Source organism: Trachypithecus francoisi, unplaced genomic scaffold, assembly GCF_009764315.1.
Source record: "Trachypithecus francoisi isolate TF-2019V2 unplaced genomic scaffold, Tfra_2.0 Lachesis_group20, whole genome shotgun sequence".
NCBI lineage: Eukaryota > Metazoa > Chordata > Mammalia > Primates > Cercopithecidae > Trachypithecus > Trachypithecus francoisi.
The window spans coordinates 68866456-68893290 of NW_022681466.1; the positions used below are offsets into that span (position 1 = coordinate 68866456).

Sequence of the window (26835 nt, forward strand, 5' to 3'; positions counted from 1 at the left end):
AAGGAAGGAAGGAAGGAAGGATCACTGCTCTAAATAAGGTAATTTTAGATTAAAAATATTATGAAAATAAATGAAGATAGTGTGACAGAAAGTGACTAGGGGAGAGCAACTTTAGCGTGGACAGTCAGAGGGGTCCCCTTTGGCCTGAGGCTGACATGATGAGAAGGATCAGGGCAAAAGCCTCAAGATGGGACTGAGCTTGGCACATGGTTGAGCCATGAAAAGAAGGCTGGAAGTGAGGCAAGACAGCTGGGCAGGGGCCACCAAAAGTCAACAGTTAGCATCATCATCATCATCATTATCAGCTGTCCCCAACTGGGTCTCAATTTTGTGGATTTCTTTGTAAGTGGGCCAGAGAGGGTGCTGGGAGAGCAAATCTGGGAGAGTGGCTCCCTCCCAGGAAATCCACTGGGGAAAATCAGTGAGATGTGTCTTTATTTGAGTTTTGGAGTCAGTCAACAGCGCTTTAGGGTCTTATGAGGTGCTTGTGGCAAAAATGATTGGCTTAATTATAATTGGATGCCGTCTTGCTGATATGCTGGGGGCACTAGATGTTTGAGCTTTTTGTTTTGTTTTTGTTTTTTGAGACAGAGTCTCGCTCTGTTGCCTAGGCTGGAGTGCAATGGCGCGATCTTGGTTCACTGCAACCTCTGCCTCTCAGGTTCAAGCAATTCTCCTGCGTCAGCTTCCCAAGTAATTGGACTTACAGGCGCCCGCCACCACACCTGGCTAATTTTTTTGTATTTTTAGTAGAGACGGGGTTTCACCAATTTGGCCAGGCCGGTCTCAAATTCCTGGCCTCAGGTGATCCACCTGCCTTGGCCTCCCAAAGTGTTGGAATTACAGGCGTGAGTCACCATGCCCTGCCACATTTTAGCTTTTTCCAGGTGGGAGTTTAGCTTTGGCCCTTAACCCTTCTTATGGGAGAAAGTAACTGTGATTTATTATTTGAACTCTGCAGACTTTCAAAAGCATTTTTTGTTATATTATAAGAAAAAGTAAAGGATTGTGACAAACTAGAAGGTATGGAGTGGAGGAGAGGAAACCTAGGGAAGACTGCTGCAGCTGAGTGCTAAACTGTACACTGAGCTCCCTGGTAGCCAATGCAAAGAGAGAAACCGGATGAACCATATTACATTCTCAGCCTGTCTCTAGGGAGTTGACAGTAGTCTTGTAGACAGGGAGGTTCAGGCCAGTGCCTCAGGCTTGCTTGTCCTAATTCTTCTCCCTTTTCAGTCCCCTTTGTCTCCTCCTTTCTTCTCAGTATTGCAGGACTGACGAGCTACCCTTTACTAGCAACGTGTTTCCTTTGAGGGCAGGGATGAAGTCTGTTGCCTATAGTTGATTTCCTGGTGTCTTAGGGTCTCACATAAGAGATACTTAGTATGTATTTTTTGAATGAGTGAATAAAAGAAGGTTGTTGGTGTTTCTATGAAGGCTTTGCTGTCCCAGTCACAAATCCTTACCTCTCCCTGTTCTCAACCTCCCCTTTCCCTCTCCTTTCATGAATCTGCCTCTTGCTGGGGCGAGGAGGTCTAGCGGGCTGTGGGCACCTCCCCTCTCTCTGAATGGTAGAAGGAGCCATTTATTCTTGTCTCCCTGGAAACCAACCCCACCACCATTCTGACCCGTCTGCTGGTGCCTTCCTTCCTCTCAGCATTTCCTCCACCTGGAGCAGAGGGGCTCCAGGACCAGCAGAGTAGCATTCTTCCACACTGAGAGCAGGACCCAAGGTGACCACTCTGGCTGTCCACTCTAAAGACACTCTTCCCCAGGCGTGTTCTGTCACACTATCTTCATTTATTTTCATAGCATTTTTTAATCTAAAATTACCTTATTTAGAGCAGTGACTTTATTTATTTATTCATTTATTATTATTTATTTATTTATTTATTTATTTATTTATTTTTTGAGATGGAGTCTTGCTCTGTCACCCAGGCTGGAGTGCAGTGGCGCAATCTCAGCTTACTGCAACCTCTGCCTCCCGAGTTCAGGTGATTCTCCTGCTTCAGCCTCCCAAGTAGCCGGGACTATAGGCAACTGCCTTGCCTCTCTGAGTCTCAATTTCCCCACTGGGCAAGGGCGAATATTTCCTCCCCATGCTGCTAAGAGGAACCAATCACAACTTTATTAATATCATTTTAAAGCATTTTATCAGAGGCCTTCAGAGTTTTACTTTTTTAAGCAATTCTTCAATTAAGACATTTTTATTACAAAAAATTAAACATAAAGTTAAGATATTAGCATAATAAACCTCTACACATCCATCATCAGATTCAATATAACATTATTTTTATTATTTTACTTTATTTATTTATTTAGAGACAGGGTCTCGCTCTGTTGGGCAGGCTGGAGTGCAGTGGCACGATCACGGCTCACTGCAGCCTTGACCTCCCTGGGCTCAGGTAATTTTCCCACCTCAGCCTCCCAAGTAGCTGGGACTATAGTTGATTTCCTGGTGCCCTTAGGGTCTCACATAAGAGATACTTAGTGGCCGGGCGCGGTGGCTCAAGCCTGTAATCCCAGCACTTTGGGAGGCTGAGACGGGCGGATCACGAGGTCAGGAGATTGAGACCATCCTGGCTAACATGGTGAAACCCCGTCTCTACTAAAAATACAAACTAGCCGGGCGCCTGTAGTCCCAGCTACTCGGGAGTCTGAGGCAGGAGAATGGCGTAAACCCGGGAGGCGGAGCTTGCAGTGAGCCGAGATCCGGCCACTGCACTCTAGCCTAGGCGACAGAGCGAGACTCTGTCTCCAAATAAATAAATAAATAAATAAAAAATAAAGATACTTAGTATGTATTTTTTGAATGAGTGAATAAAAGAAGGTTGTTAGTGTTTCTATGAAGGCTAATTTTTCTATTTGTTGCGGAGATAGGGTTTTACCATGTTGCCCAGGCTGGTCTGTAACTCCTGGGCTCAAGCAATCCTCCCGCCTCTGCCTCTCAGTGGTAGGGTCATATGCATGAGCCACCACACCCGGCCTAACAATTTATTTTTAATTACATCCATATCACATGAATAGAGTTTTTTTGTTTGTTTGTTTTTGTTTTTTTGAGACAGAGTTTCACTCTTGTTGCCCAGGCTGGAGTGCAATGGCACGATCTCAGCTCACCGCAACCTCTGCCTCCTGGGTTCAAGCGATTCTCCTGCCTCAGCCTCCTGAGTAGTTGGGATTACAGGCATGCACCACCATGCCTGGCTAATTTTGTATTTTTAGTAGAGACAGGGTTTCTCCATGTTGGTCAGGCTGGTCTTGAACTCCCAACCTCAGGTGATCCACCTGCCTCGGCCTCCCAAAGTGCTGGGATTACAGGATGAGCCACCATGCCCGGCCTAGAGTTTCACTGTAAAGCAGCCCAGCATTTTACATAAGTTTTTTTTTTTTTTTTTTTTAAGTCCTTTACCCATATATAGAAAATTCCTTAAAAGGAGTTTTCGGCCGGGCGCGGTGGCTCAAGCCTGTAATCCCAGCACTTTGGGAGGCCGAGACGGGTGGATCACGAGGTCAGGAGATCGAGACCATCCTGGCTAACACGGTGAAACCCCGTCTCTACCAAAAAAATACAAAAAAAAAAAACTAGCCGGGCGAGGTGGCGGGCGCCTGTAGTCCCAGCTACTCGGGAGGCTGAGGCAGGAGAATGGCGTAAACCCAGGAGGCGGAGCTTGCAGTGAGCTGAGATCCGGCCACTGCACTTCAGCCTGGGCGGCAGAGCGAGACTCCGTCTCAAAAAAAAAAAAAAAAAAAAAAAAAAAAAGGAGTTTTCTAGGCCTTTGACATATGTGTGTGTATATGTGCACACAGAAAAAGTTTTACTGATTTAACATAAAATAGTATCATACTCTCTATATTCTACAAGTTGTTTTTTTTGATTAACTATATGTCTTAGAGCGCTTCTTATGCCAAAATATGAAAGTCTAGCTTCTTTTCACCGCTTGGTCTGCAGTTGCGGCTGCACCCTGGCTAATTTCACCACTCCCCCATTGACAGACACTCAGGTGTTTCCAACTGTGTTGTTGTGACATCTCACAGTGCACGATCTTGTCTATGACCCTGTGCACAGGTGCACGTTTGTTTTAAAAAATACTTTGAATTGGGATATTTGGGTTCAAGCGCATGCACATTTGAAGTTATAATAGTGGCCAGGCACGGTGGCTCATGCCTGTAGTCCCAGCACTTTGGGAGGCCAAGGTGGGTGGATCACCTGAGGTCAGGAGTTCGAGACCAGCCTGACCAACATGGTGAAAACCCGTCTCTACTAAAAATACAAAAACTAGTCGGGCGTGGTGGGGCACCCTTGTAATCCCAGCTACTTGGGAGGCTGGGGCAGGAGGATCACTTGAACCTGGGAGGCGGGAGTTGCAGGGAGCCGAAATCATGCCACTGCACTTCAGCCTGGGCAACAGAGCAAGACTCCGTCTCAAAAAAAATTAAAAAAAATAAAATAAAAGTTATAATAGTTATTGCCAAACTTGTCTCTGAAAGATACTAATTTACTCTCTCCCCACAACAGAGTATGGAAATACTCATTTCCTACTCATCACTAATACTGCAAATTATCCTTCCTTTTTTTTTTTGGTCTTTTCCAGTCTGGGGGTGGAAAGGGTTAACTCTTTAGGTTCTGATTTTCCTTTTCCTGATCACCACTGATTCCAAACATCTTTCACTTTATTAACTGTGTATCTTTTCCTCTGTGAGGTGCTTGTTGATCATCTTAGTTTTCTTTTAGGTTGTTTGTCTTTCTATTGATTCGTAGGTGCTTTTATTATATTACAGACTTTTAAAAACACATTGCCTCTTTTTTTGAGATGGAGTCTCGCTCTGTCGCCCAGGCTCGAGTGCAGCGGTGCGATCTTGGCTCACTGCAAGCTCCGCCTCCCGGGTTCACACCATTCTCTTGCCTTAGCCTCCCGAGTAACTGGGACTACAGGCGCCCGCCGCCACGCCCAGCTGATTTTTTGTATTTTTTAGTAGAGACGGGGTTTCACCGTGTTAGCCAGGATGGTCTCGATCTCCTAACCTCATGATCTGCCCACCTCAGCCTCCCAAAGTGCAGGGATTACAGGTGTGAGCCACCGCACCCAGCCGCCTTTTTTTTTTTAAGACAGAGTCTCGCTCTCTAGCCCAAGCTGGAGTGCAGTGGCGCGATCTCCACCTCCTGAGTTCAAGTGATTCTCCTCCTTCAACCTCCCAAGTAGCTGGGACTACAGGCGTGTGCCACCACACTCGGCTAATTATTTTGTGTTTTCGGTAGAGATGGGGTTTTGCCATGTGGGCCAGGCTGGTCTCGAACTCCTGGCCTCAAGTGATCCACCCGCCTCAGCCTCCCAAAGTGCTGGGATTACATGTGTGAGCCACCGTGCCCGGTCCAAAAACACATTGCCTTTTTATATATCTCAAATATTTTCCCCAGCCTATCACTTGTCTTTAACTTTCATTAGGATGCGTTCAGGAATACAGAAATCTCTGAGGTAGGGGGATTACTTGAGCCCAGGAATTCAAGACCAGCCTGGGCAACACGGCAAGATCCTGTCTCTATAAAAAATTTAAAAAATAAGCCAGCAGTGGTGGTGCAGGCCTGTAGTCCACACATGTGTGTGTATACATGTACACAGAAATAGTTTTATTTATTTAATTATTTAACATAAAATAGTACCATCATGTCTGTGGTCTACAAGTTGCTTTTTTTTTGATTAACTGTATGTCTTAGAGCATTTCTTATGCAAACTATGAAAGTCTAGCTTTTGGGAGGTTGAGGCAGGAGGATCGCTTGAGCCCAGGAGTTCAAGGATGCAGTGAGCTATGCTCACACCACTGCACTCTAGCCTGGGTGACAGCAAGATCCCGTGTCAAACAAACAAACAAACAGACAAACAAACAAAAAAGCAAAAACCCCCAAAACCAAAAACCTTTATGTAAGCAAATATGTCAGCCTTTTCTTTACCGTTTCTGCCTTTTGCATCTTGCTTAAGAAGGTCTTCCCGACCACAAGGTTAGCTATAAACCAACTCTCTAATTTGTTTTAAAGCTTAGTTATTTAATCCACCAACACTATTTTTGTTTATGGCATGGTGGCAGCTCTTTGGAAAATCCTGTTTCTGTTGGTACATTTTGAGACTCTCTCCAGCTCCAGCCTTCTGGTCCCTTCCATCTGGAAGTTCTCTGGTCTCCAGCAGGCTTAGTGTCTCTCCCTCCACCCTTCTTTCCTCTTGCTGTGTCACCAGCATATCATGCACCCACCACCAGGGCCGGATACCTAGATCTTACCTGAGACCCCTTCTCCCCAGCTGGGCATCCTGAAGGCTCTTTCTCCTGAGGGTCTTTGGGCTTCCACCTTTCTCCACCCTTCTTGTGCCCTCCACCTCCCCTTAGTCCAGGCCTCATCATTTTTTTTTTTTGAGATGGAGTTTCACTCTTCTTGCTCAGGCTAGAGTGCAGTGGTGAGATCTCGGCTCACTGCAACCTCTGCCTCCCAGCTTCAAGTGATTCTCCTGCCTCAGCCTCCCGAGTAGCTGGGATTACAGGCATCGCCCCCACGCCCGGCTAATTTTGTATTTTTAGTAGAGACGGGGTTTCACCATGTTGGTCAGGCTGGTCTCGAACTCCTAGCCTCAGGTGATCCACCTGCTTTGGCCTCCCAATGTGCTGGGATTACAGGCCTCATCATTTCTTTCACTGGTGTGGGCTGCTTCTAACGTATCCTCCAATTATGCAGCCAGAGGGGTCTGAAAACACCCATGCACCATACCCCAAAGTCTCATCATGCCAGTTTCCTAATTCAAGGCCTTCTGTGACTCTGGCCCTTAGCATAAGCTCTGCCCTCTCACCCTGGCTGTGAGCTGGCCCCACCCAGCCTCGCTAAACTTCTGAGGTCCCAGGTAAGAGAGCTCTGGGAAGCCCCCTGGCGCTCTCTGGCTGTGAAGGGCCCTCTGGGTACCGCAGCTCCGGTACCCCTCTGAATCCTAGCACCTCGTTCTCAGTGACACTGTGGGCTTCTTGAGGAAAACAATCGAAGTTGCATCTTGTGCACCCCTGACCCCCCAGCACCTGGGGCCGGAGCCCGGAGCAGGCGCTCCACAAACATTCCTCGGGTCCGCGCAGGCAGGAAGGAAGCAAAGAATGAAGCTGGGATTCCTGGTAGCCGGCGACACAGACCAGAACTCTGATGTCCCTGTGGGTTCGGGGAGGGTATGGAGGCCAGAGAGGGTGGGCAAGAGGCCCCAGTTCCCGGCGCTGAGGCTCCCGCGCTTCCCGGCCCGGTCTGCAGGACAGACGGCGCTGAACATCGCCATCGAGCGGCGCCAAGGGGACATCGCGGCCGTGCTCATCGCCGCCGGCGCCGACGTCAACGCCCACGCCAAGGGGGCCTTCTTCAACCCCAAGTACCAACACGAAGGCTTCTACTTCGGTGGGTGCCGCCCCCGCCTGGCGCGGAGTCTGGGAGGAGGGAGGAGGGCGAGGAAGTGAGCGAGGAGGGAGGAAGGAAAGAGGGAGGAGGGGGAAGGAAGAGGAAAGGACGAAGGAGGAAGGAAGGGAGGAGGGAGAGGAAGGAAGGGAGGAGGGGGAGGAAGGAAGAGGGAAGCAGGAAGGAGGAAGGGAGGAGGGACAGGGAGGAGGGACAGGGAGGAAGGAGGGAGGAAGGAAGAGGGAAAGAGTAAGGAAGGAGGAAGGGAGGGGGAGGGAGAGGGAGGAGGGAGAGGGAGGAGGGAGAGGGAGGAAGAAAGAAGGAAGAGGGAAGGAGGAAGGGAGGGAGGAGGGAGAGGGAGGAGGAAGAGGGAGAAAGGAAGAGGGAAGCAGGAAGGAGGAGGAAGAGAGGAGGGGAAGGGAAAGGGAGGAGTGAGAGGGAGGGAGGAGGGAGGAAGGAAGAGGGAAGGAGGAAGGGAGGAAGGGAGGAGGAGGGAGGAGGGAGAGGGAGGAAGGAGGGAGGAAGGAAGAGGGAAAGACTAAGGAGGGAGGAAGGGAGGATGGAGAGGGAGAGGGAGGAGGGACTGGGAGGAGGGAGAGGGAGGAAGGAAGAGAGAAGGAGGAAGGGAGGAGGGGGAGGCAGGAAGGAGGGAGGAGGAAGGCGGGAGAGGGAGGAAGGGAGAGGGGAAAAGGAGAGGGGAGAGGGAGAAAGGGAGGAGGAAGGAAGGAGGAGGGAGAGAAAGGAAGGAAGGATGGAGGAAGGGAGGGGCCACCTCGCTCTGACCTCTACCCTCACTGCCCCTGCCTTAAGAGGCTCTGGTGCCCCAGAGGACAGAGCTGGGAGGGGAGGAGGCTGGGCATGTCCATCTGAGCAGGACACCAGGGTGGAACAGAGAAGGAGGGGCTGGGAGGAGGTGTTGGGGGAGGAGTCCATGTTCCGGGGGTGTCACCTGGTGGTCTTAGAAGCATTGTCCTGGGCAGCCCTCTGAGGGAACAGAGACCTGGGAGGGAGGCTGAGGAGGGAGCCCCATTTTACAGGCAAGGAGAAGGCTCTGCGAAGGGAAAGGACTTGCCCCGGGGTAGCAGGGCATCGACTTAGATGTTCTGGCCTCCAGCTCTGACCTCTGTGCCCAGGCCCAGTGCATCTCAGGACTGCAGAGAGGTAGTCAAGAGTGAGAGGGCAGAGTTCCCCTGCCTGACAAGTCACCGAGTCCAGGAGCGACTGGGGTTAGGATGCTCTAGGAAAAAAAAAAAAATGAAATGTGTAATTTAGATATAGTGAAAGTCACCCGTTTTAGAGGGCAGTTCTGTTCATTCTCACAATGTGTCCTCGAGTTGGTTAACCACCACTGCAATCAGGACAGGGAACAAATGACTGTCACACTCAAAAATTTCTCTGTGCAACTTTGTTGCAGAGGAGACCCCTCCTCCCACCCAGGCTTGCCTGACTGATGATCACCCGTCTGTTCTGTCTTCTGGGTGGTTTTTTTTTTGAGATGGGGTCTCACTCTGTTGCCCAGGCTGCTGGAGTGCAGTGGCGCCATCTTGGCTTACTGCAACCTCCGCCTCCTGGGTTCAAGCGATTCTCATGCCTCAGCCTCCTGAGTAGCTGGGACTATCTTCTGGGTGGTTTTTTGATCATCAGGACTAGCTAGTCTGTGCTCTGGGCGGCCCTGGGTGTCCAGGTGTGGGTGTCCTGGAAAACAGGGTCTTGTCCAGTTCATAGTGGGTCCCCATTGTCCCGCATAGGACCTGGTTGGAGCTGGTGTTGGGAAGCATTTGTTGGGTGGGGTGAGGAGAAGGGAGGCAGCTGAAGACCTGGTGTCCAGGACTGGTCATGTCCCAGGCTTGCTGTGTGACCTCATGTGAGTCACTTGCCTTATTTGTTCTTAACAAGCATTTATTGAGCACTTACTGTCTACATCAGGTACTGTTCTGGGTACTTGAAATATATCAGTGAACAAAACAGAAATTCTTGCCCTCATGGAGCTTACATTCTAGACAGGGAGAGACCATTGGTAACAAGCATTATAAATAAGCATTTTATATACTATGATACAAAATGATAAGTGCTCTTAAAAAACACAAAGTGGACCGGGTGCGGTGACTCACACCTGTAATCCCAGCGCTTTGGGAGGCCGAGGCAGGTAGATCACGAGGTCAGGAGTTCAAGACCATCCTGGCCAACATGGGGAAACCCCATCTCTACTAAAAATACAAAAAGTAGCCGGGCATGGTGGTGCATGCCTGTAGTCCCAGCTACTCGGGAGGTTGAGGCAGGAGAATTGCTTGAACCCAGGAGGCGGAGGTTGCAGTGAGGCGAGATCACACCACTGCACTCCAGCCTGGCGATAGAGTAGGACTCTGTCTCAAAAAAAAAAATGTAAAGCAGAGGACTAGGAATGAGGAGTTCTGTCTGGGGCAAGAGGAAGGTGGATTTTAATTTTAAACAGAGTGTTTAGGATGGCTTATTGAAAGGCGATGTTTGAGTAAGGACTTGAAGGAGGTGAGGGAGTGAGTGACTTGACTATCTACAGGCAGAGGGGATAGACGAGCGAAGGCCCTGGGGCCGCCTGTTAGAGGAGGTGGAAGAAGGTCATTGTGGCCCGAGGGAGTGAATGACGGGGAGAGGAGGTTAGAGGATGCAGGGCTTTGTGGGCTGCTGTTGGAACCTGAGCTTTCATTCTGGGAGAGGCACTAGCAGGTTGATCTGGCTGCTGTGCTGAGCAGAGTATTAAAAGGCCAGGGTGGAGGCAGGGAGGCCAGTTAGGAGGCTACTGTAGTGATCTAGCTTCACTCTTCCCCATAGAAGGGAAGATGGGGAGAGGGCCAGGGTACTTGAGTTGTCAATCCTGCTGAGAGAGGATATGGGCCCCAGTCCTGGGTCTTGGGGGACGCTGCTTCTGGCCCATGAGAGAACCAAGCTTCGATGTGCTCATCTGCCAGGTGAGACGCCCCTGGCCCTGGCAGCCTGCACCAACCAGCCCGAGATTGTGCAGCTGCTGATGGACCACGAGCAGATGGACATCACCTCGCAGGACTCACGGGGCAACAACATCCTCCACGCCCTGGTGACGGTGGCCGAGGACTTCAAGACGCAGAACGACTTTGTGAAGCGCATGTACGACATGATCCTGCTGCGGAGTGGCAACTGGGAGCTGGAGACCACTCGCAACAACGATGGCCTCACGCCGCTGCAGCTGGCCGCCAAGATGGGCAAGGCTGAGGTGGGGCCGTGGGGCGTGGGGAGGCGGGAGGTCGGGAGGTCAGGAGGCACAGCTGCCACTCTCTCAGCCCCGGGGGCCTATCGGGGATTCACAGACCACAGCCTCAGCCTTGAGAAGGTCCCAGCCTTAGGTCCAGAAATGCAGTGGCGTGGCGGCCCGAGGCGCGTTTGTTCTGAGGGGCCATGCAGAGCTGGTGAGATGCGGCCCGCTCTCTAGACTTCAGTCCCTGATACGCCGCGTTTCCATCTCTTGTCCTGGAAAGGTTAGGCTGGGGGAGTCTGAGGCTGAGGTGACACAGAAGCCCCAGCAGGGCTGAGTGGGTGGCCCTTGGGGCCTTCTGCCTCTCTTGGGGACGGGAGTTCCAGAATGGCTGCTCTGGGCGCAGAGCTAATATGCTGCCATCTCCCAGTTACGGAGAGACTCCAGCCTGTTTGTCCGGTTGGAACTCTGTGCCATGTCCCCAGCCAAGCATGTGGCTGCTTTGGGCCCTTCTTGCCTTGTGTGATGTGGCTGAGATAATCGAGGCTTAGCTGGGAGCCTTGGTGTAGACTTGAGCAGGGCTGGGCTCGGAACTCTTTCAGGGGCCAGTGTCACAGCTTGGTCTGAGACGTTCTTCTCAGGGGACGGATTCTGGGGCCCAAGTGTGTTCTTCCGCCTCACTGTCTCTGCGCGCTGCGAGGAGGCTGTGGCTCCTGGGACGCCACCAGAGGACACTGGGGGGTGGTGGCTGTTGAGTAATTGCAGCTGTGCCAGCCTCAGGGTACCCGCCTCCCTGGTTAGCTGCCCCGAGGGCCTTGGTCCTGTCCCAAGTGGTCAGGCCTGGGGCCCACAAGGGGCCTTTTGATTCTCCTGTGGGGGAGGAGGAGATGGAGAACTGCTTTAACAGAGGAGGAATTGTGTCTGCCTCCCCGCAGCTCCTGCCTCCCCTCAGGGTCACAGCTTGCTGGGGCTTTGAAGAGTCAGCTTGTGGTTGCAGAAGGAGCCTTCTCCAAGGCCATCTTCCCTGTGTGCCACTGTGGCGGGTGCTGTCCCTGCCACCCCAGCCCAGGGAGGAGGCTTCCTGCACGGAGCATGGCCCCAGGACCCCCTTGTTTTCTAGGGGACAATGTGCCCACTGTGACCGGCCTGGAGGAGGCACCTGTACCCCGCTTCCCTCCTCTATTCCGTGTCCTCCAGAAAACTTTTCTGGATGCTACCCAGGTTGGCCACCATCCTGGGGCTTTTATAGGCTGGGGTGCGGGACGGAGAGACCTGGCCTTATCCCTGGAAGCTCTCTGCCTGGGCCCTCATGACACATGGGATGGGAACCCACGGGGTCTTGTGAGGCCGGGTCTGTGACACCGTCCTTCCCAACCGTCCCTTCCTCTTGGGTCTTGAGTTGGTACCCTAGGGAGCCCATGTCTCATCCTGGGGTAACCCAGGGCTCAGCTTTTTGGAACTAGGGAGCCACAAACAGTGGCTCTGCATCCAGCCTGCACTTTGGAGCTAGCCAGGAAGCTTCTCCTGGGTCCCACCCTGGAGATTTTGATTTCATTAGATGCTGTGGGAATTTTGTTTTGTTTTGTTTTTGAGACTAGAGTCTCACTTCATCGCCCAGGCTGGAGTGCAGTGGCGCAGTCTTGGCTCACGGCAACCTCCGCCTCCCAGGTTCAAGTGACTCTCCTGTCTCAGCCTCCTGAGTAACTGGGATGACAGGCGTACACCCCCACGCCCGGCTAATTTTTGTATTTTTAGTAGAGATAGGGTTTCACCATGTTGCCCAGGCTGGTCTCGAATTCCTGACCTCAAATGACCTGCCCCACCCTTGGCCTCCCAAAGTGCTGGGATTATAGGCGTGAGCCACAGCACCTGGCCCGTGCTGTGGGAATTTCTAAGTTTCCCCAACATGCAGCAGAGTTTGAGGATCACTGACCTACCGACGTCCCGCGGGCCTCCCTGTAGGGCATGGCGTTTCTCATCACCACCTGCCTGGCCAGAGTGGTGAGCCACAGCTGGAGGGTCTTGGCTTATGGTGGGCTGGGGACACTGAGAACACTTCTGGCTTCTTCTCAAGTCCAGAGCAAATGGAAACTGTTTCTAAAAAATCATCAGTGCCTGGATTTTTCACTGAACTGGGGCCCCAGCTGGCGTGAGGCGTTTCAAGCTGATTGTGCAGCTTGCTGCAGCCTGTGAAGAACCTTCACACCTCTTGTCCCTGGTGTTCACATCCCCCAGTGAGATGGGCAGAACAGCAAGCTGTGTGCGCATTCCGCAGATAAAGACGGGGCCCAGGGGCCATGGCGCCAGGCGCAGAGGCAGGTCTCCACCCATCCGGGGCGGGAGTATCTCCTGGGCCCAGCCCGCCTGTGGCTGGTCCAGCCCTGTTGGCCTCAAGTCCCTGTTCTGCAGCTGACAGTTGTCCCTCGTCCTGTCCCAGATCCTGAAGTACATCCTCAGTCGTGAGATTAAGGAGAAGCGGCTCCGGAGCCTGTCCAGGAAGTTCACTGACTGGGCATACGGACCCGTGTCGTCCTCCCTCTACGACCTCACCAACGTGGACACTACCACGGACAACTCCGTGCTGGAAATCACCGTCTACAACACCAACATCGACGTGGGTCTCCTGCGCAGGCAGGGAAGGGCAGGGAACAGAGGGCTGGACCTCAGGCCAGGGGCTCAGAGGGCGCTGGGAAGACCCAGTGCTGCCAGCTCCACCCGTCCGTGTCTGCATCCCCCACTCTGTTGCCTCAGTGGGCAGAGTCAGGCACAGAAAGGGCGAGGCCTGGGACAGATGCTGGGCCCGCCTCTTCCTGGTTGACCTTGGACTGTAGACCTGAGTGGTGGTGGGGGGAAGGCAGGTGGGGGTCTTCTGGACCCGGTATCCAGGGCTGTTTGGGTGTGGGTGTGGGTGACAGGGTGGTTGAGGTTGATCCTTTCCATATTGTTTCTCTCCCACCCCCCTGTTGGTGTATATGGCCAGGCTTAGAATTCTTTCTTCCCTAAAACCTGGTCCCAAATGAGGGTCAGAGGGTGCGCTGAGGAGCAATCAGGGAGGCCTTCCTGGAGGAGGCTAGAGGGGAGGGTTTGGTGCAACTGGAGGTGAAGAGAGAGCAGCTATGAGAGGTGTTCAGCTCTCGGGGGAAGTGAGGCAGCAGGCTGGGTCTTCCTCCTTCCTCCTTTACCAAGAGTCATGCTTCCCAGAGTCTCCTTGCCTTGGGTCTTCCCAGACCCTCACAGCAGCCTGGTTGGTAGGACAGGGATTGTTAGCAGTTTTATAGGTGAGGAGTCTGAGGCCCAGAGAGGGTCGGGGCTGTCCTAAGGTCACACAGCAAAGGAGGGGCAAACTGGGGCTGGAACCCCTGTCACCACTTCCTGCCCGCTTCTATCCTTCACTTTCTGCTGTGCATCAAGTCCTCCTGCTGCAAGCCCAGGCTCCTGCGGCCTCCAACTACTGCCCGAGTACCGTGGGGAGGAGCCTCAGGAGCTGGAAATCGCCCTCCCAGCATTTCCAGCCAAACCAGTCCACTGGGCATAATGATGGACCCCTTCTGCTGGGGCGGCACTGCCTCAGAGCTCCCACAGGCCTTTAGCAAACGGTCCCTTCTTCTCTCCCTCATCTCCATGGTGACTGGTGGCATTCTACCCCTAGAACCGGCATGAGATGCTGACCCTGGAGCCGCTGCACACGCTGCTGCGGATGAAGTGGAAGAAATTTGCCAAGTACATGTTCTTTCTGTCCTTCTGCTTTTATTTCTTCTACAACATCACCCTGACCCTCGTCTCGTACTACCGCCCCCGGGAGGAGGAGGTACGTGGGCCCCTTGGAGGGGAAAAATGGGGCGGTAAGAGCTGGAGGGGCTTGGAGTTGCCGCACTTGCAGATGGGAAAACTGAGGCCCAGGGAGGCCAGGAGATTTGGGTGGAGAATTCAGAGACTCAGGCCCTGCCCAGGGTCTCTGTCAAAATACGGAACTGGCTGGGTGTTTCTGCTGTGAGGGCTGCAGGAAATGGGAGGAGGATAAGCTCTCCCTGCCTGCCGGGCCTCGGCTTCCCATGCATCACGTGGGGCACAGAGCCTCGGCTTTATTGAATGGTGCGGTGAGGCCGTGTTGGGTGTCTGGATAGGGATGGGTTCTGGAAAGGCTATTGCAGTGGAGTGTGAGGGTTGTTAGCACCGACTGGCTGATACTCGTCGTTGTAGAGTTACGGGTTTCCATCAAGGGTGGGGAGGGTGGGGTCAGGGAGCTGCTCTTCCTTCTCTCACTCTGTACAGAGATTGGGTTTCATGCTGGCCTCCGGCCGGGCTTGAGTGTTTTACCTGTGTTTTGGTCCCTGTAGAGTTGGTGCCAGTCCGGTCCACCTTACTCCCTATTCCGACCACCCCTCTGCTATCCCCCCAGACCCTCCCGCACCCCTTGGCCCTGACGCACAAGATGGGGTGGCTGCAGCTCCTCGGGAGGATGTTCGTACTCATCTGGGCCACGTGCATCTCTGTGAAAGAGGTGAGTGGGTCACTCGGCCCCTCCAGACTGCCCCGCGAGGCAGGCGGGTGACAGCAGGCCTGGCCTCCATCCCTCTCTGCTCTGTCGTTACTGCTGGGGGGCCTCAGGGAGGCGTTTCCTTCCCAAGCCTTACTTTTCTGAGTTATAACTTGGTAAAAAATGGATAAGACTGGCCTATCCTACCTACTTCATCCATCTGCTTCCCTATCCATCTGCCCGGCTATCCACCATGTATCTACCTTCCCAGCCACTCCGTGTCCCTTGTCCTCTTCCACCCCCATCCACCCATCCGATCACCTGCCTTCTTTCATGGACTCAGCCAGTCATTCATCCATTCGCATGCCTGCTTATCCTTACCAACCATCCTTCTATCCTTTATCCAACCATCTTTCCATCTCTCCATCCATCCATCCATCTGTCCATCCATCCATCCATCCATCCATCCTTCCATCTGTCCATCTGTCCATCCATCCATCCATCCATCCATCCATCCATTCATCCATTCATTCATCTATCCATGCATCCATCCATCCATCCATCCATCCATCCATCTTTCCATCCATCCATCCATCCATCCATCCATCCATCCTTCCATCTATGCATCTATTCATCCATCCATTCATCCTTCCATCCATCCATCCATCCATGCATCCTTCCATCTATCCATCCATCCATCCATCCATCCATCCATCCTTCCTTCCATCCATCCATCCATCCATCCATCCATCCATCCATCCTTCCATCCATCCTTCCATCCTTCCATCCTTCCATCCATCCATTCATCCTTCCATCTATCCATCCATCCATCCATCCTTCCATCCATCCATCCATCCATCCATCCATCCATCCATCCTTCCATCTATCCATCCATCCATCCACCCACCCATCCATCCATCCATCCGTGCATCTTTCCATCTATCCATCCATACATCCATCCATCCATCCATCCACCCACCCACCCACCCATCCTTCCTTCCATCCATCCATCCAATGAATCAACACATATAATCTGAGCACCTTCTATGTATGTGTAGCCCTGGAGGAGGTGATAGGGATGGGACGAGTTTGCCGTTTTTGAGTTCACAGCCTGGTGGGGGACATAGTATGGGCATAAACATCAAGACTTTATGATAGACCAAAAAAGACCCTAAGCTGGGTTCAGATCAGTGTTCAGAGGAAGGGGGTGACTTTTATCTGGGGACAGGGAATGGTAGAGATGCTTGAAGGCAGAGATGGCACTTACTCTGGTGGGGTAGGATTGGGCACGAGGACAATGAAGACAAAGTCATTACAGGGTGGGTATGGGGAACAGCATGAGCAAAGGCTCAGAGGCTGGATGCTAGGCTGGATTTGGGGAGTGGAAGGTGGCCGTAGTGATAGTACTGCTTTGCAGGTTCTGGGGTGAGGATGGGGTAAGGAGTGAGGGAGGTGAGAAGATTGGAGGGAGTGTTCACCTTCACCGTGGAGGTGCCTACGCCCCCCAGGCCCAGGTCCCCTTTCAGATCCGCCACCTGGACTCTAGCCCGGCCTTTGTGCATTCAGCCCTCACTGAGTCTTGGTCCTGGGGAAGCACCCCCTGCTCAGCTCCCCGGGTGAGGGTCATGAAGAGGGTGCAGTTTTTCTTTCCTTCCTGGCCTTAGGGCATTGCCATCTTCCTGCTGAGACCCTCGGATCTGCAGTCTATCCTCTCGGATGCCTGGTTTCACTTTGTCTTGTAAGTAGGTCTGGCCCCTTGGTTACTGCCCCACAGGCATGGTTGACGTCCTGTATGGCAGCTGCCGCGTCCCCCTTGAACAACCAGCCTACCGTGCCACTGTGTCCCAGTCACTCTGCGGTGGTTACACGCCAGGGGTCTCCTGTCTTCCTCCCAGCAGGAGACACGTAGATGCCCATGGAGAGGGTCAGAAAACTTCAGGGCTGCCGGGTGCAGTGGCTCATGCCTGTAATTCCAGCACTCTGGGAGGCCGAGGTAGTGATGATGGCCGACTCCACCCGTCACAGAGCCACAGGTAGAAGGCAGCATGGAGTGGAGAAGGCAGGAACAGGCTTAGCAGTCCTATTTACCGATTTTTTTTTTTTTTTAATTGAGATGGAGTTTCACTTTTGTTGCCCAGGCTGGAGTGCAATGGTGTGACCTCAGCTCACTGCAACCTCCACCTCCCGGGTTCAAGCGATTCTCCTACCTCAGCCTCCTGAGTAGCTGGGATTACAGATGTGCACCACCACACCTGGCTACTTTTTATATTTTTAGTAGCGACGGGGTTTCGCCATGTTGGTCAGGCTGGTCTTGAACTCCTGACCTCAAGTGATCTGCCCACCCCGGCCTCCCAGAGTGCTGGGATTCCAGGCATGAGCCACCGCGCCGGCCTCTTCTGCTTCTTATTTGTTTTGTTAGTGTGGAGGGAGACATTCTTCCTCATTTCAGTCTAAAATGCAGATGATGAATCCGACGGTTTCTCTTACAACCGTGCCTGTGTTGTGACTTTGGTTAGCTATTTTATAATTTTGGAAACTGCCTGATGTTATAAGACAGTGTTTTTATCCAGATGTCTGCATATGACTGTGTAGGAGTAGATTTTGATTTTGTATGTTTGTGATATATTGTACTTACAAACATTTTAACCGTGGGCCAGACACGATAGCTCATGCTTGTAATCCCAGCACTTTGGGAGGCCAAGGTGGGCGGATCATCTGAGGTCAGGAGCTTGAAACCAGCCTGGTGAAACCCCTCTCTCTCTACAAAAAGTACAAAAATTAGCCGGGTGTGGTGGCATGTATCTGTAATCCCAGCTACTCGGGAGGCTGAGGCAGGAGAATTGTTTGAACCCGGGAGGTGGAGGCTGCAGGGAGCCGAGATCGTGCCACTGCACTCCAGCCTGGGCGATAGAGCGACACCATGTCTCAAAAAAAACACAAAAAACAAAAAACAAACAAACAAAACTTAATTGTGGTAGAATACACGTAACATAAAAGTTAGCGTTATAACCGTTTTTTAAGCATACAAATTAATACTTTGAAGTACATTCACGTTGTTGGGCAGTCTTCAGACCTGTTTTCGTCCTGCAAAACCGAAACTCCGTACCCATTAAACAACAGCCCCTATTCCTCTCCTTTCCTGGCCCCCTGTAACCACCATTCTTCCTTCTTTCCCTGTGAATTGGACTGTTTCACGTACCTCATATGTGGAGTCATATAGTGGAATCATCTAGCTTATTTCACTTAGCATATATCAGACTTTAAAAAGATTTAATGCCAGGCGCGGTGGCTCACGCCTGTAATCCCAGCACTTTGGGAGGCTGAGGTGGGCGGATCACCTGAGGTCAGAAGTTCGAGACCAGCCTGGCCAACATGGTGAAACCCGTCTCTACTAAAAATACAAAAATGAGCCGGGTGTGGTGGCGGGCGCCTGTAATCCCAGCTACTAGGGAGGCTGAGGCAGGAGAATCGCTTGAGCCTGGGAGGCAGAGGTTGCAGTGAGCCGAGATCATGCCACTGTACTCCAGCCTGGGTGACACAGCAAGACTCTGTCTCTGCCTGCAGCCCCCTCACCCAAAAAAAAAACACCACGATTTAAAAAGTAGGGTTTGGGGGACTTTTGTTATAATTGGCTTATAAGTATAGATATTGGCAGTTTTTGTCATTTTGGTTAAAAATGCAATCTTTACCACATCTTTGGTCTACTCCAGTAGTTCTCAAATCAACATGGGAATCAGAAGTTTTGTGGGTGATTTAGATTATTTTTCTATTTTTTTTTTTTTTGTATAGACAAGGTCTCACTATGTTACTCAGGCTGGTCCTGAACTCCTGGCCTGAAGCGCTTCTCCTACCTCGGCCTCCCAAAGTGTTGGAATTACAGGCGTGAGCCACTACACCAGGCCCGTGTGGGTAATTTAAAAAATATATGGCCTCTGGGGCAGTACCCTAGAATCTTCTGCGGCCCTGTGGATGTGTGTTTTTTTTTTTTTTAAGTCCTCACCAGTTGCAATCAGCTTGCCACAGGCTGTGACTGGCATCTGGCCCTGTCTCTACAGGCTGAATTCTTTTTTTTTTTTTTTTTTTTTTGAGACGGAGTCTCGCTCTGTCGCCCAGGCTGGAGTGCAGTGGCCGGATCTCAGCTCACTGCAAGCTCCGCCTCCCGGTTCACGCCATTCTCCTGCCTCAGCTCCCCAGTAGCTGGGACTACAGGCGCCCGCCACCTCGCCCGGCTAGTTTTTGTATTTTTTAGTAGAGACGGGGTTTCACCATGTTAGCCAGGATGGTCTCGATCTCCTGACCTCGTGATCCGCCCGTCTGGCCTCCCAAAGTGCTGGGATTACAGGCTTGAGCCACCGCGCCCGGCCTACAGGCTGAATTCTATGGTAGCCAAATGGATCTGAGGCAGCCTGATTCCGGTCTCTTCAGCATCCGTCACCGGGGTGACTGCTTGGGGGGTTTAAGGGAGGTTTGGGGGATTTGCATATCTTTGGCCTGATGCTGAGAAGTAAGTAAGGCCCGTGTTTCCTGTGTCTCCTGAACAGTTTTATCCAAGCTGTGCTTGTGATACTGTCTGTCTTCTTGTACTTGTTTGCCTACAAAGAGTACCTCGCCTGCCTCGTGCTGGCCATGGCCCTGGGCTGGGCGAACATGCTTTACTACACGAGAGGGTTCCAGTCCATGGGCATGTACAGCGTCATGATCCAGAAGGTGCGTTGGGAGCTCTGCCGGCGGGAGGGCCCTTTTTTAGATGGGGAAACTGAGATCTGGAGAGGAAGAGGGGTTTACCAAGGGGCAGGTCACTGCGCTTTCTCCCGAATGCCATGCGCTCCCTTGGCTTTCGGTCAGGCTTTCCGTGTCCAGACCTTAAATCCCCCAGGCTTGTGGGGCGCTGGGGAGGGGTACACTTTGTGGAGGAATGTTCTCACCCCTGGGCAGTGGCGTGCTGGTAAACATTTAACAACCGCTCTGTGTGTGTGTGTGTGTTGTGTGTGTATGTGTGTGTGTGTGGGTGGAATATGTATGTATATACATGTATGTACGTATACACATACATATAAAATAATTATATATTTATAAATATATATATTTTATAATATATAATAAAAATAATATATTTTATATATATATAAAATATATAAAAATTATATATTTTCCTAAATAAAGGATGTGTATCACGCAATTTGCATATAATGAAAATATACAATACAGTTTATTGTAAATTCCACATAGCCAAGTCTTAGAATAATTTGTTGCTTTTTTTTTTTTTTTTGAGACTGAGTCTTGCTCTGCTGCCCAGGCTGGAGTGCAGTAGTGCGATCTTGGCTCACTGCAACCTCTTCCTCCTGGGTTCAAGCAATTCTCCCGCCTCAGCCTCCAGAGTAGCTGGGATCACAGGCACGCACCACCATGCCTGGATAATTTTTGTGTTTTTAGTGGAGATGGGGTTTCACCATGTTGGCCAGGATTGTCTTGAACTCCTGACCTCAGGTGATCCACCCGCCTCGGCCTCCCAAAGTGTTAGGATTACAGGTGTGAACCACCACGCCAGGCCTATTTGTTGCTTTTTATTGAATTCTAGTTTTTGTTGTCAACTTTTGGTTGCAATTGACAGAAGAGTGCTGTTCAGATATGAATGTTGGTTGAGATTTTTCTTTATAAGCAGTGATTAAAGTAAAACAAGATTTATGTTGAACTTTACTTGTTTATCAATGATGTGAGCAACTTCTTTGCTGAATGGATACTAGTTTGCAAATATCAGAAGAATATTCTGTTGATATTTTTGTGCTATACACAATGTAAAGGCTGCGGACAGAACACATTTTTTTTTTTTTTTTTGAGACGGAGTCTCGCTCTGTCGCCCAGGCTGGAGTGCAATAGTGCGATCTCGGCTCACTGCAACCTCTGCCTCCTGGGCTCAAGCAATTCTCCTGCCCCAGCCTCCTGAGTAGCTGGGACTACAGGTATGCGCCACGAGGCCCAGCTAATTTTTGTATTTTTAGTAGAGACGGGGTTTCACCATGTTGGCCAGGCTGGTCTCCAACTCCCACCTCGGCCTTCCAAAGTGCTGGGGGTGGGTGGGGGGAAGCAGCAAATTATTTTTTATTTTTTTATTTTATCGTATTTTTTTTTTTTTGAGACGGAGTCTTGCTCTGTCGCCCAGGCTGGAGTGCAGTGGCCGGATCTCAGCTCACTGTAAGCTCCGCCTCTTGGGTTTACGCCATTCTCCTGCCTCAGCCTCCCGAGTAGCTGGGACTACAGGCACCTGCCACCTTGCCCGGCTAGTTTTTTGTATTTTTTAGTAGAGATGGGGTTTCACCGTGTTAGCCAGGATGGTCTCGATCTCCTGACCTTGTGATCCGCCCGTCTCGGCCTCCCAAAGTGCTGGGATTACAGGCTTGAGCCACTGCGCCCGGCCCAGCAATAAATTATTTTAAGACTCAACTGGCTATGTGGAATTTATAAAATGTGTTTTATAAATTAGGCACAGAGATATTAATGGCAATAACTAACAGAACAATGGTAACAATACACTGTAATAAAAGTAGGTGAGTATTGTCTCTCTCTTTCAGAATATTGTATTGTGTGTAAGATTTCTGGGTCTTAGTTGACCACAGGCAACCAAAACTGCAGAAAGTGAAATAGAAGAGAAGGGCAGACTACTGTTCTCCTCCCAGGGCCAGTTTCCAGCTACCAACATTATGTTACTGGACATGGAGTTAGGGGGAAACATGCAGATCCATGCCACTCTAGAATTCCCGCGACATGGCTATGGTAGAGATAAGTAACCTCAAAAGCACACACAATTGTAAATCCTCCTGAAATAACTGGACAGGGATGAGTTTTGAACATTTATTGTCTTTGTTTTATTCAATTAAATAAATAAATTAATTTTTTGAGATGGAGTCTTGCTCTGCCTCCCAGGCTGGAGTGCAGTGGCACGATCTAGGCTCCCTGCAACCTCTTCCTCCTGGGTTCAAGCAATTCTCCTGCCTCAGCCTCTAGGGTAGCTGGGATCCAAGGTGAGTGCCACCTTTGTATTTTTCTTTTTTCTTTTTTTTTTTTGTATTTTTGTATTTTTAGTAGAGACGGGGTTTTGCCATGTTGGCCAGGCTGGCCTCCAACTCCTGACCTCAGGTGACCCACCCACCTAGGCCTCTCAAAGTGTTGGGATTACAGGCGTGAATCACTGTGCCCGGCTTGTCTCAGTTTTAAATATAACTTACTTTATTTAATTGTAAGTGTATATGGTTTAATTTTTTGGCAATACAAATAATAATTTATCCTCAACTTCTTTTTCTTTTTCTTTTTTTTTTTTGAGATGGAGTCTCGCTCTGTCGCCCAGGCTGGAGTGCAGTGGCGCGATCTCAGCTCACAGCAAGCTCCGCCTCCCGGGTTCACGCCATTCTCCTGCCTCAGCCTTCCAAGTGGCTGGGACTACAGGCGCCCACCACCACACCCGGCTAATTTTTTGTATTTTTAGTAGAGACAGAATTTCACTGTGTTAGCCAGGATGGTCTTGATCTCCTGACCTCATGATCCATCCACCTCGGCCTCCCAAAGTACTGGAATTACAGGCATGAGCCTCTGTGCCCGGCCTTATCCCCGACTTTGTTGAGGTATAGTTGACATATGTAATTGTATAAATTTAAGATGTACAATGTGACGATTTGATATAGGTGTATATTGTGAAATGATTCCCAATTTCAAATTAGTTAACACACCCATCACCTCACATAGTTGCCGTTTCTTTGTGTGGTGAGAACGTTTATGATCTATTCTCTTAGCAAATTTCTGGTCCACAACACAGTATTGTTAACTACAGCCATCATGCTGTCCATTAGATCCCCAGAACTTATTCATCTTATAACTGAAAGTTTGATTTAGTTCTGAGTAATGGCTGTGTTTAACAACCAGCTCACAAGCTTCATGGGAATTTAACAGCTCTTGCGAGCTGTTCTGAGCTGGCTCCAGCATGCCACTGTCCCCAGGAAGTGTGAGGATTCCAGAAGTGAGACCCTGTGATGAAAGGTACAGGGCGAATCACAGGGAGAAGAGAACCTGGGGCTAGAGCAGAAACAGAAGGCTTCCTGGAGGAGGTGGGATTCAGAGCTGAGTGTTGGAGCATCAGGAGGATTTGGCTGGGGGAAGGGAGAGTGGCCCACGTGAGTGAGGAGATGGTTGGAGGGGAGGTGGGAGAAGGTGGGAAGCAGGAGGATCGGGGGACCGTGAATATGTGCTTGTATCTGACTCTTGAATTATGTTTATTTCTTTGTAGGTCATTTTGCATGATGTTTTGAAGTTCTTGTTCGTATATATCGTTTTTTTGCTTGGATTTGGAGTAGGTAATTGATTTATAAATGATGGTAACTCCCACATTTATAAACACTTTATTCAGATGTCAAAATGACAAAGCACATGGTGGACTCAGCAGCAATTAGACCAGCTACCAGTGGGGCACCTGCCAAGCTTGGCATTTTCCAAGCATTACCTTTTTACTTCTCTCAACAAGTTGATCAAGTGGGAGTCATCGCCCCGATCATAAGATAGCTGAGGCTTAGAGACTCCAGGATTTGAACCAGGCCAGCCACTCATAAACCAGCTTCACCGTGTGGTATATACCTCTGGTTTCCCATTCATTGCTTATGTGGCCCTCACGACCTAAGACAGATCCTGCAAGTGTTTTCAGCCCGATTTTACAGATGGGGAAACTAAAGTCCACAGAAACTCGACTGATGGTCTTTGCAAAGTAGGAGCAAAGTAATGCCCTGAGGCAACTTCCTTTGGGTTTCACATCATGGTACTCTCACAGTATGCTTTAGATATAACTGTGAGAGCCTCTCTGGTCTGCTGGGGCCAGGAAGGGGCCCTCTCTTAAAATCTCTCCATTTACAACAGAGGGAACAGCACCATCCAGTTGCATTTCTAACCTCTGCATAGAGAGATCGTTTTCCCCCACATACCAGTTGCTTTTTTTTCTTTTCTTCAGTGACCATTGACATTTGAAATGAGATAGCTGTGTCCATCTGTCTGGTACCTTTTCTGGGTCACAATTTGCTTATTTATTTGCTCCTTCACCTGCTTGTTTATTAATCCATCGATTTACTCTCTCATTTAATTTGCTCATCCACCTATCTAGTCATCCATCCATCCATCCATCCATCCATCCAATCATCCATCCATTCATCGATCTAATCATCCATCCATTGATCCATCCATCCATCCATCCATCCATCCATCCATCCATCTATTGATCCATCCAATCATCCATCCATCCATTCATCCATCCTTCTAATCATCCATCCATCAACCCATCCATCCATCTAGTCATCCATCCATCCATCCCTCCATCCATCCGATCATCTATCCATCCATCTAATCATCCATCCATCCATCCATCTCATAATCTATCCAAGCATCTATCCATCTAATCATCCATCCATCTAATCATCCATCCATCCATCCATCCATCCATCCAATCATCCATCCATCCATCCATCCATCCCTCCCTCCCTCCATCTATCCATCCAATCATCTATCTATCCATCCATCTAATCCCTCATCCATCCATCCGTCCATCCATTCATTCATCCATCCAATCATCCATCTAATCATCCATCCATCCATCCATCCATCCATCCATCCAGCAGTGAACCTCTACTGTGGTGTGTTAGAAAGAAGGAAAGTGTGAGCCTGGTCTTGCTCGTGGGGAACTCACAACAGAGCATTAGAAGGAGACTCAGGATCTTACAACCTTGAGGGAGATGACTCAGGCTAGAGGAAGTCAGGAGCTCAAAGACTAGCTGGGGAGTCAGGGACACACACATGGATTATAATTAGCAACTCTGCAAGGCTGGAAGTGATCAAGGGCCGACTGTGGGGTAGAGGAAGGAGAGAAGACTCTGGGCTTTGTTAGGTGGAAGGGCTTTCTGCAGGAGGCCAGGGCAGAGAAGTCAGCCTGATGAGGCTTTGGGAGGACCTGAAGCTTGAGATGGGATTTAATGGCCAGAGAGAAGGAGACAGCAGGCTTGTCGTGTGGGCAAATACATGCAAGCTTGTAGAATAATTCACCAGGTGGAGAGCACCCTGTTATGTTCCCCTAGCCCTGGCCTCACTGATCGAGAAGTGTCCCAAAGACAATAAGGACTGCAGCTCCTATGGCAGCTTCAGCGACGCGGTGCTGGAACTCTTCAAGCTCACCATCGGCCTGGGTGACCTGAACATCCAGCAGAACTCCAAGTATCCCATTCTCTTTCTGTTCCTGCTCATCACCTACGTCATCCTCACCTTTGTTCTGCTCCTCAACATGCTCATTGCCCTGATGGGCGAGACTGTGGAGAACGTCTCCAAGGAGAGTGAGCGTATCTGGCGCCTGCAGGTGAGTCTAGGTGGAGACCCCAGTGTGGGGACCTCTATGGAATTCATTTCAGCACATGGTCATTGACTACTGTCAGCACCAGTGGGTCTGTGGTGGGGCCTGAGAATCTGCACAAGCTCCTCAGTGTGTGGCCAGGTTTGAAGAAGCCTTAGCCTAGGTTCTTTGAGTGTAGGGTCTAGGAAGTGCGGCTGTGCAACAGCATGTGTAGAAAAACTCAGGCTTATGGGGGTGCTGTGCTCAGGGTTGACAGTGTGATGGGTGGATGTTGAAGTATGACCTTAGGTTGTATTAAGAGGAGTACAGTGCCTAGGACAATGGAGGTGACAGTTCTGCTCTATTCCATCCTGGCCTGAACACTTCTTATGTGCTGAGGAAACCAATGCATAGGATGGGTCCTGAGGTGGTAACCAGGTTTGGGAGAGGACTGGAGACTGCCTCTTAAGAAATAGTTGTTGGCGGCCGGGCATGGTGGCTCACCCCTGTAATCTTAGTACTTTGGAAGGCCGAGGCGGGTGGATCACCTGAGGTCAAGAGTTTGAGACCGGCTTGGCCAACCTGGTGAAACCTCATCTCTACTAAAAACACAAAAACTTGCCGGCTGTGGTAGTGGGTGCCTGTAATCCCAGCTACTCGGGAGGCTGAGGCAGGAGAATTGCTTGAACCCAGGAGGTGGAGGTTGCAGTGAGTCGAGATCACGCCATTGCACTCCAGCCTGGGTGACAGAGCAAAAACCCTGTCTCAAAAGAAGAAAAAAAGAAATGCTTATTGATAAAGGTGAGAGTGCCTTCAGATATCTGCAGAGCAACCTGTGAAAGAGGGAGCAGACCCCTTCTGTGGTCCCAGAAGGCAGAGGTACATGGGGGTACTACAGGGAGAAAAACTTTGATGTGACACATGGAAGTTTCTCATAATTATTAGAAAAAGGCCCTCCTTTTTTTTTTTTTTTTTTTTTTGAGACAGGGTCTTGCTCTGTCACCCAGGCTGGAGTGCAGTGGCATGATATCAGCTCACTGCAACCTCTGCCTCCCGGGCTCAAGCGATTCTCCCACCTCAGCCTCCCAAATAGCTAGGATTACAGGCACGTGCCACCATACCTGGGTCAGTTTTGTATTTTTTGTAAAGATGGGGTTTCACCATGTTGCCCAGGCTGGCCTCATACTCCTGAGCTCAAAGCGGTTCACCTGCCTCAGCCTCCCAGAGTGCTGGGATTACAGGTGTGAGCCACTGTCCTTGGCCAAGGCCCTCTTAATTGGTTTGTTGATACTGCTCAAGAGAGACTGGAAAAATTATGGCCAGGAAATAGCAGAGAGGTTCCAAGCCTGGGAGCGGGTGGGACTAAATGATGTTTGAATGGTCCTCTGCCATGGGAT

At 50.5% G+C, this 26835-nt stretch overlaps 1 protein-coding gene across 2 annotated transcripts in view; it reads left to right on the top strand.

Annotated features, from left to right (window-relative positions):
- Nucleotides 1–26835, top strand: part of TRPV3 (transient receptor potential cation channel subfamily V member 3) — a 51135-nt gene that overhangs the window by 17649 nt on the left and 6651 nt on the right. For both annotated transcript variants that reach the window (XM_033185092.1, XM_033185093.1), the window contains exons 7-15: nucleotides 7271–7411; nucleotides 10354–10634; nucleotides 13051–13227; nucleotides 14263–14421; nucleotides 15013–15114; nucleotides 16755–16828; nucleotides 19632–19797; nucleotides 23366–23432; nucleotides 25191–25465. In XM_033185092.1, coding sequence (XP_033040983.1) covers nucleotides 7271–7411; nucleotides 10354–10634; nucleotides 13051–13227; nucleotides 14263–14421; nucleotides 15013–15114; nucleotides 16755–16828; nucleotides 19632–19797; nucleotides 23366–23432; nucleotides 25191–25465 — 1442 coding nt within the window. The remainder of the gene's footprint in view (nucleotides 1–7270; nucleotides 7412–10353; nucleotides 10635–13050; nucleotides 13228–14262; nucleotides 14422–15012; nucleotides 15115–16754; nucleotides 16829–19631; nucleotides 19798–23365; nucleotides 23433–25190; nucleotides 25466–26835) is intronic.